The sequence below is a fragment of the Electrona antarctica genome (assembly GCF_951216825.1).
Source record: "Electrona antarctica genome assembly, chromosome: 3".
Classification (NCBI taxonomy): Eukaryota; Metazoa; Chordata; class Actinopteri; order Myctophiformes; family Myctophidae; genus Electrona; species Electrona antarctica.
This window is the reverse complement of record NC_136808.1, coordinates 49954354-49962825: the sequence shown is the minus strand read 5'-3', so window position 1 is coordinate 49962825 and position 8472 is coordinate 49954354. Positions and strand designations below refer to the sequence as shown.

Genomic DNA, 8472 nt, shown 5'->3' with positions numbered 1-8472 from the left:
CCTTGACATGAAAAGGTTTGGGAACCACTGCTCTGGACTATATATAAGCAGGCTGGTTCTCTCTCCTAGACAGAAAACGTTTCGTTGTTTGTTTGTTTTTGGTTCCTTTGTGAGTTGATTCATTATTTTGTTTCTGCAGAATCTGCACATATACACTACATTTTCACACATCTATCACACTACTGATCCGACTGACTACCGGTATTCACATTTCACACCCTGTGTGTGTCGTCTCCATGTTTGTCATGATTGAGCAAGTTCATGACCCGGAAACCAGACAAATCTACCAGTGCAAAAATAAAATATAGCCCTGGGAACGTTTTGTCCAGCCCCACTCGGTTGTGATTGGATTTCCCTGCCCCCGAAGTTGTGGGGCACCAACCAGGGCTCAGTAGACAAATATGGGGCGCGTTTCTCACGAGAGGCTTTTTCCCCCCGCCTCTTGGAAATCCACACACGTGCACTTTTCTCATCTAGTCAATACGGTTTTAAATGGGAGAGTGATTGGTTGAAGTGAGTTTCAAATCGAGTTTGTGTTTTGCTCTGATTGTGACCAAAATTGGGCTACAACAATGTTGAATTCCTATAGTGATTATTCGATTGATTTCTTTTTTGATTAATCAAATAGTTATGAAGAACTTTTTTAAAAAAATATGTTTAGTATATATTTTTATATATCAATTAATTATCATCAACTATTTGTATTATTCTACTTAAAATATAATAATAATAATAATAATAATACTCTAATATACTGGTAATTGCACACCTACAAAACAAACTGTAAATCGTCTCATCCATTCTCTGTCCTCCTCCACAGTGTCCTCCAATAAGCACCCCCCAGGAGGAGGTGCTGTTGTCCTGACAACCAATAGGGAGAGTCTCACAGTGTCATGAAGGGAGAGAGTGACCCTCCCCTCCTCTCTCTCTCTCTCTCTCTCTCTCTCTCTCTCTCTCTCTCTCTCTCTCTCTCTCTCTCTCTCTCTCTCTCTCTCTCTCTCTCTCTCTCTCACTTGCATAGCTTTGGTTTGCTGGTCTGCCCTGAAAGGCAAGCAACGCAGTCCATTCGTGGAACTAAGACCACACACACACTTCATTGGTCTGTCTTATAGTCGCACTGAATAACAACCTGTAGTCTATCCGCTGCTGCGTCGGATGTAGTAGCCTATCCTATAACGTACCTTATCCAGGAGTTTTGGGACATATTTACATTTTGAGAAGTCAGTTTTCTTCCCCCTCTTTGGATCTATATCGAAGACAGCGCGCGTCACACGGACTGTGTTAGAATGCAGGTCGGGCGGAGATCATCGTGTTGGAGACAACTGCAGGCTTCTCTTTTCCGACTCCTGTGTCTTATTCCCACAGGATTCCCCGTCCGGAGTGTGGACATGCAGCGAGCCACGGATAACATCACCATCCGACAGGGAGACACAGCCGTGATCAGGTAGGAATAATAGCCTATACTCTATGGGTAGGAGGAGTAGGAGCGGCTGGTACCGTGGTGTTGCAACTTGTCTTTACTTCTTGACTGCGCTCTCCTCAACTCAGCATCCAACACACACACACCCCCACACACACACACACACACACACACACACACACACACACACACACACACACATTCTCTTCCACAAAACAATGAAAACAGACCGAACGAGGCTAACCGAACACATTATTTGTTTTTGAGAATGACGAATAGCAGGTATATGTGCTCTGTATAAAAAAAAGGGAAGAAAAATAAATAAAAAATAAATAAAGTGCATGAATGCCCTGCAATTGGTTGTTAATTGTGACTGAGACGGAATTGGATGCATTCGTTGGGTTGCTGATTGCATGCTTTAAGTTTATCGTGCTAGTATTTATAAACACGTGGACGACATATATATATCGGACTGATTGTGGTTGAGGAGGAAAGTTACAACAGATGTCTGTGTTTGGACGAAAGAAAATGAGTGTGATGCAATAAATATGAATCAATGCATGAAAGAGCATCTGTAGCCTATACACAGCGTGTCTATAGGCTGATATTGTGCACTGGGTAGAACATCATTTCTTGCACACCTATAATTACAATGATTCACGCTCCTCCAGTATATTTGCTTTGTGTGTGTCGAATCGGTTCTCTACCATATGCATGTGCCAGAAAAAAGCCTTTAATCTTGTCAGTGGACACGTACGTGACTCCAGGCGTGTGTTTGTGATGCTTATATAAAAGGATTTATGTGGATGTAAGTAAACAAGGCTCCTTATTTCCTCCTCCACACCGCTTTGTGTGTGTGTGTGTGCGTGTGTGTGTGTGTGTGTGTGTGTGTGTGTGTGTGCGTGCGTGCGTGCGTGCGTGCGTGTGTGAGTGAGAGGAGGGCAGTAATAGGCCACTTAAATGTTAGAATATTTGGCTTCCTTATGAACAATATTTCATATATAGGCTACACACGTCGCTAAATGCTGCCCCACCCTCAACATTCAACATGCACTTTTGTGATGTCATGGAGTGGAAGTCTGCACAGCCTGGAAAGCTCAGCCAAACTCATACAAGACGTGAAGACGTAGCCATATGCTCAATATTATGGGCCTACATTTAATTTCACAGTTAACACTTAACAGTAGAGAGGTTTCCAGAGCATTGCATAGGCATTTACAAATTACAATGTACATTTGTGACAAAATTTGACTGAGGGACTGCCATTGAATTATTTAGAATTTTCGTTTTATCATGTCATATGAAAGCGTGGGAATCGTAGCTTCAAATTGACATATTGGTTGTTCAGTTTGACCCACCAGTGTTGGAGATATGGCTTATAGAGTAATGTCTTGCAGAAAACTGTGCTATGAACTCGTTCAAAAAAAGTGTTTTTCTCCTGGTGAAAAGCTGGAGTTTGCGCGATGGCAGTCTCTCAGTCAAATCTGGTCACATTTATAGATCAATATTAAACTAAGTACAGTCTAAGTACAGTCGATACAGCATGCACAACTAATATTAGTCACAATAGAAAACACATTTCCATAGGCTTCACACAACAACACAATAAGAGAACAATAACAGGCCCTGAGACATCAGCAGGGATATCTCTCCTCCATAACAACATTCACAGCAGAACCACACATTACTGTACTATAGCCTGTCAAACGCACGCACGCACGCACGCACGCACACAGAGCAGAGATGATAATAAATTCACATAATGGATTAAATGGATTCCTTGTGGTGAACAGGTTCCTTCCATTCAATTACTAGGATCCAATTAGTCATTAGAGACTCATTGAGCAGTTGAGCTCATTGGCCAGAGATGACAGTTTATGTGTGTGTGTGTGTGTGTGTGTGTGTGTGTGTGTGTGTGTGTGTGTGTGTGTGTGTGTGTGTGTGTGTGTGTGTGTGTGTGTGTGTGTGTGTGTGTGTGTGTGTGTGTGTGTGTGTGTGTGTGCGCGCGCACATGGGTGCGTGTTTGTGGTCTGTTTCCAGCTGTTGAGTCATCTCCTGAAGTAACACCAGTATACCATACAGAGTAGACACTGACTCACAGTATACCATACAGAGTAGACACTGACTCAGTGACTCTAACACGGCACAGAGATTGTATGGCATTTTCAGTATTAATATTTGGCCTGGGCCATGGCTCAGTGGTCCAGGCTTGGCTGGTAATCAAGTCTGGCAGTGTGCCGCGGGTTCGACTCCTGATCCCAACGGCCTTTACTGCATGTCTCCCCCCCCCTTTCTCTCCCCATTTCCTGTCAGCCTACTGTCTGTCCCTCCATAAAAAAATATAAAATAAAGGCGAATGCTACAAAAAAAATTATTAATAAAAAAATATATAAAAAAAAATACAAAGAATTGACACCCATTTTCCCGCTGACAAATTGGATAGGGTTGGAAAGAGATGCAGGGCCACAGTGTGAGGTCTGGCTGGGAGCCACAGTGTGGGCTGGTAATGTGTTGAAGTCAGAGAGACCTAGATTTGATTCCATAAGATGGTAATTGTGAAAGGCTGAGCAGATATAGGTGACCTGGAGGTGTAATATACCCTGCTCTGCTTCAGTGCAGCCTGCAGTTCCACCTAGTGTGGTTATACAGACACAGAGACATAGAGAAACAAAGCCGGGGTCCAGAGCAGCACTTTGACAAGAACACAGAGCGACAGACTTTACTGTTGAATTGAGTTTACTGAGGGGGAGCAATGATGATGTCACAGCTTATTCTCTGTGGTGGAAAGTAACTAAGTGCATGTACTCAAGTACTGTAGCCTACTATTTTTGTTTCTTACTTTACTACTAATAATTTAATACTTTTACTTCTACTCCACAGATCTCAGAGACAAATATTGTACTCCACTGCAATTCTTTGAACACTTGAGTTACTTTGTAGATTTGATTTGTTATTACAAAACCTACATTAACCTCTTCAGCCATATTTCAACTTAGGCTATTTGAAAATTGCCCATCTACAAGCACACAGATCTATCTATATATATATATATATATATATATATATATATATATATATATATATATATATATATAATATTATTATTTATATTTTTTTATATTTATTATAAAACTTTACTGTAGAGTATTTCTACATCGCTGTATTGATACTTTTGCTGTTTTTAACTTTTGATGTTCAAAAATGTTTGGAAAAACTGACTGCCAAACATTGTGGATTGAGACCAAAGTTAGAGAGATAATAGTCTTGCACATAACTTGAAAGAGTACTTCACCCATTTTTCAATCTTATCTTCATGTACAGTAATTGGTCTATACTAATGCTCATTATAGATGACACATCAACTCTCATTGGGCTATGGGCAGTTCAGAAACCTAGCTGCCTACCAATGTCATCATCGATGGGGCTTTCAAGCTAATACTGTATATACTGTAAACTATAACATTTCTCTCTTCCTGGAATGTTAGCATGCCTGAAATATAAGCCATTGTTCATGCATTCAACAAAGAAAAAGAGCTTAAATCTGGTGACAAAATGACAAAACCTTGCAGGTTTCTGAACTGTCCACACTACAATTCAACTCCGTGTTAATTTAACTCTACTTTACTTTGTTGAGAAACAGTGCTATAGGCAAAAACAATAACTGTTAATCTCTCAGCGCCTGCGGCTGAACGGTGGGTCAAAAGGTTAATCTGGTTGTTTTGAAGCAATCATCCGTATCAGATGGCCTTAAATGAACCGTGTCAACCGTGTCATGCCAACTATTCTACACAACAGTGAGCCAGCCGTATGTTTTGCATGTATTGTATCACTGTTGATTGACATACTAACGTTTAGATTGTTGTTTGTCTTTGTATCTCATACTGGTTGTCTCTCATTGGGTGGTTCACTGACTTATATTTATTTATTCATTTATTTAGTAGACCCGTTCCACAGAGTTTTCTTCTAAGGTGAACTAACTGGGTTGATACAATTAGATAGAAAAGAGCAGAATAAAACACAATGTTCTACAATGTAGAATCCTTTAATGTGTATGGCTTTCAGTCGATTTCATGAGCTCTGCTGCCTGCCGGCAACTTAAGCATTGGTTGTCCTTCAACAGTTGAATGTGGTATCATTGGACATAATAGAGTAGTCTACTGTATATATGAGCCAGGGCTCAGGAAGTACAAGGTTACAGGTTCAATCCCCAGCTCATCCTGGCTGCGTGTTGACACTGAACCATCATCACTGATGAGCAGCTTGGTGCCTTGCACGTTTTCCTCCGTCATCAGTGTTAATGGGTGGTATGTGAAGTATATTGCAATAGCTGCGATTGGCAGGGGCTTAAGTTGCACAGATAGTCTCACCAAGTGGTGCTAAAGCACCTGCCCTTTTGCCCTCTGAGCAGCAAAAAGTGCCGTTTTGAAAAAGAAATTTGTACAGTTTGTTCATGTTTTGTACAGTGTACAGTATGTGGCCCATGGTAACATCGATCAATTCTGGATTAAAAGCGTCTAATATATAATGTATGCCCCAAAATCTATAAATCTCACACACTATTAAGGCAGCCGACGGTTCCACGCGCCCCACAAGGTGCACTATTTTCACTTGAGCACCTGCCCCTCAAAATGTCTGTGCACGCCACTGGTGACTGGTGACTGGTGTCTGGTGACTGGTGACTGGTGACTGGTGTCTGGTGACTGGTGACTGGTGTCTGGTGACTGGTGACTGGTGACTGGTGTCTGGTGACTGGTGACTGGTGTCTGGTGACTGGTGACTGGTGTCTGGTGTCTGGTGACTGGTATTAGCATTTACAGGTATATAGCACCTTTCTAATCTTGCCAACCCTTCAGTCACCGTTTACCATAATGTCAAAATGTTTGAAGTACAACCTCACAAATGTTAAGCACATCAACCCTAAAATATACAGCACCATAACACAACCCCAGAACAAGCACATAAGGGTTAACCCATTTAGGCCTGACGTCGAAATTTAAAAAATGTCTTCTAAATCCTGACAGTTTTCTGAAAAACCTTATGTATCAGTGGTGCTCAATATTTAAGGACTATATAAGGACCCCCAAAAATTATATGTAATATGCCTCCGCCCCCCCATCTGAAAATATGTTGTTCCAGGGACCCTCCAGACGCAAAGATTTGAGTTAAAAACGTTCGCTCTGAAAGAATATATATTCAAAGATTTGCGCCACATTTCACGATTAAAAATAAATAGCAGACCTAGTGCCGCGCTATGAACTTGTAGATCTGCTATTTTTCAATAGCTAAAGTATAACATAATGCTTTAAAACACCAAAAGGGTTTCCCGCCCAAAAATGTATTAAGCACATCAAGCCTAAAATATATCATTCATAATGACCTCGGAACCTTGGAGGTCCTCTGTGGCTCTTCACTGAGGGGTAGAAGAACCATTAGCAATTGTGTCTCTGCTTTACGTGACATTTGCCCCATGCAGGAAAACCAGAAAGAACATCAATCATGGCATATTAAGTCTCGGCTCAATCGCCAAATGGCCATTTTTCATATACACAAGATTCTGGTCGCTGAACAATGCCCCACATTTCTGAGAGCTCTTCGGAAATGTTGACTTTGCCTCCTTTTACACAGAGGATAAAGAAGACAAGCCAAATGAGCCTCTTTCCCACTGAGTCACAACATATCACCACCTTTTCCACAATAGTTTACCTTTTTAATTGCTTTTTTTCCCTGTGTTTTCGTTGCACGGTGGCCTCAAGCAGAAGTATTGCCATACGGGGATTTAAGTTCTGGAAAATGACAATTGCTAATTAAAGCATTAATGACAGCGTCTGTGTGATTGCTCGCCTCTGGGTGAATTATCTGAGCTTTGACAATAATCTTCCTCAGACTCATTATTTTCAGTGAATATAATTTGTGTTGCTTTGTGATTTACCCTGCAGGACCCATGTCACAGTTAAATCCCCCGAATCCCCCAGATCTCTGCTTCTAATTTGAGTTTGAGATTTGAAGTATTTGAACGCTGCTAGAGGCTCAGACATAGCAGGAGATGAATTAGACTAATCTGCCCAAGGAGCACCAAATGCACTTATTTGTATTTGTCTTCATTATTGAATGTTTGACTATGGAACCCCCCGATGATTATCTTTCATAAAGATAAAAGCAATAATATTGCAGCAGTTCCACTGTGCACTCCAAATAACCTCCCTGTGATCTCTTTCAACTAAGACAGTCGGTGTGGTATTTACTGCAATTAACAGTTTGACGGCCGCTAATTGTTTACTCCAGTGTTCCACCGCGCGTAATACGACATTCCCGCTATTTGTTTAATGGGTTTAATTCGCCGTTTTTAAATAATTAAAAAGAAACAGCGGATTTATCCGGGAGCTGATGACGAGGCCTTTGCGTTATGATGACGAAACCGGAAATCAAGTCATCATCTGAGCTGCTAGGGCTTCTGGGAAATTGAGCCCAATGCAAGTGAACGGGGGGTTTGTTTGGACTGCAATCGCATCATGAAGGAGGATCCTGTAGCAGCATTGTAATGGCCGCTGTGCTCATGATCACGGACCAATTTTCGCCGTTGAAAGCTGCAAATACTTCAGCGTATGCTCTAAAGGTAATAAAACAATCTCGGCAGCATAGAATATTTGATTAAAATGCGGGTAAAGCGTGATTCGCAGTAGAACTGTTAACATTCCCCTGCACAGCATTTAGTCCATTAAACATTTTTAATTGCAACGACCCAGTTCAGCATACTTACAAAGTTATACCACGGACACCCATGACTCTGACCGTGTACAAATGGAACCGTTACCGGTCCAAATGGAACCGTTACCGGTCCAAATGGAACCGTTACCGTGTACAAATGGAACCGTTACCGGTCCAAATGGAACCGTTACCGGTCCAAAATGGAACCGTTACCGGTCCAAATGGAACCGTTACCGGTCCATGTGAAGGCTTATAGGTCCAAATATGTACACCATGGCCATGCTGGCTTGTTTTTGTCAAAATTCATTTTTTGCTATGGACATTCCAGTACAAATGAGATGACAATA

General features: G+C 41.5%; 1 protein-coding gene across 1 annotated transcript in view; it reads left to right on the top strand.

The window, feature by feature from the left end:
• The first annotated feature begins 1204 nt into the window (after nucleotides 1-1204).
• The window catches only part of LOC306920347 (limbic system-associated membrane protein-like), a 197945-nt gene continuing 190677 nt past the window's right edge, over nucleotides 1205-8472 (top strand). The window contains exon 1 of the mRNA XM_079497067.1: nucleotides 1205-1444. Coding sequence (XP_079353193.1) covers nucleotides 1287-1444 — 158 coding nt within the window. The 5' untranslated portion in view covers nucleotides 1205-1286. The remainder of the gene's footprint in view (nucleotides 1445-8472) is intronic.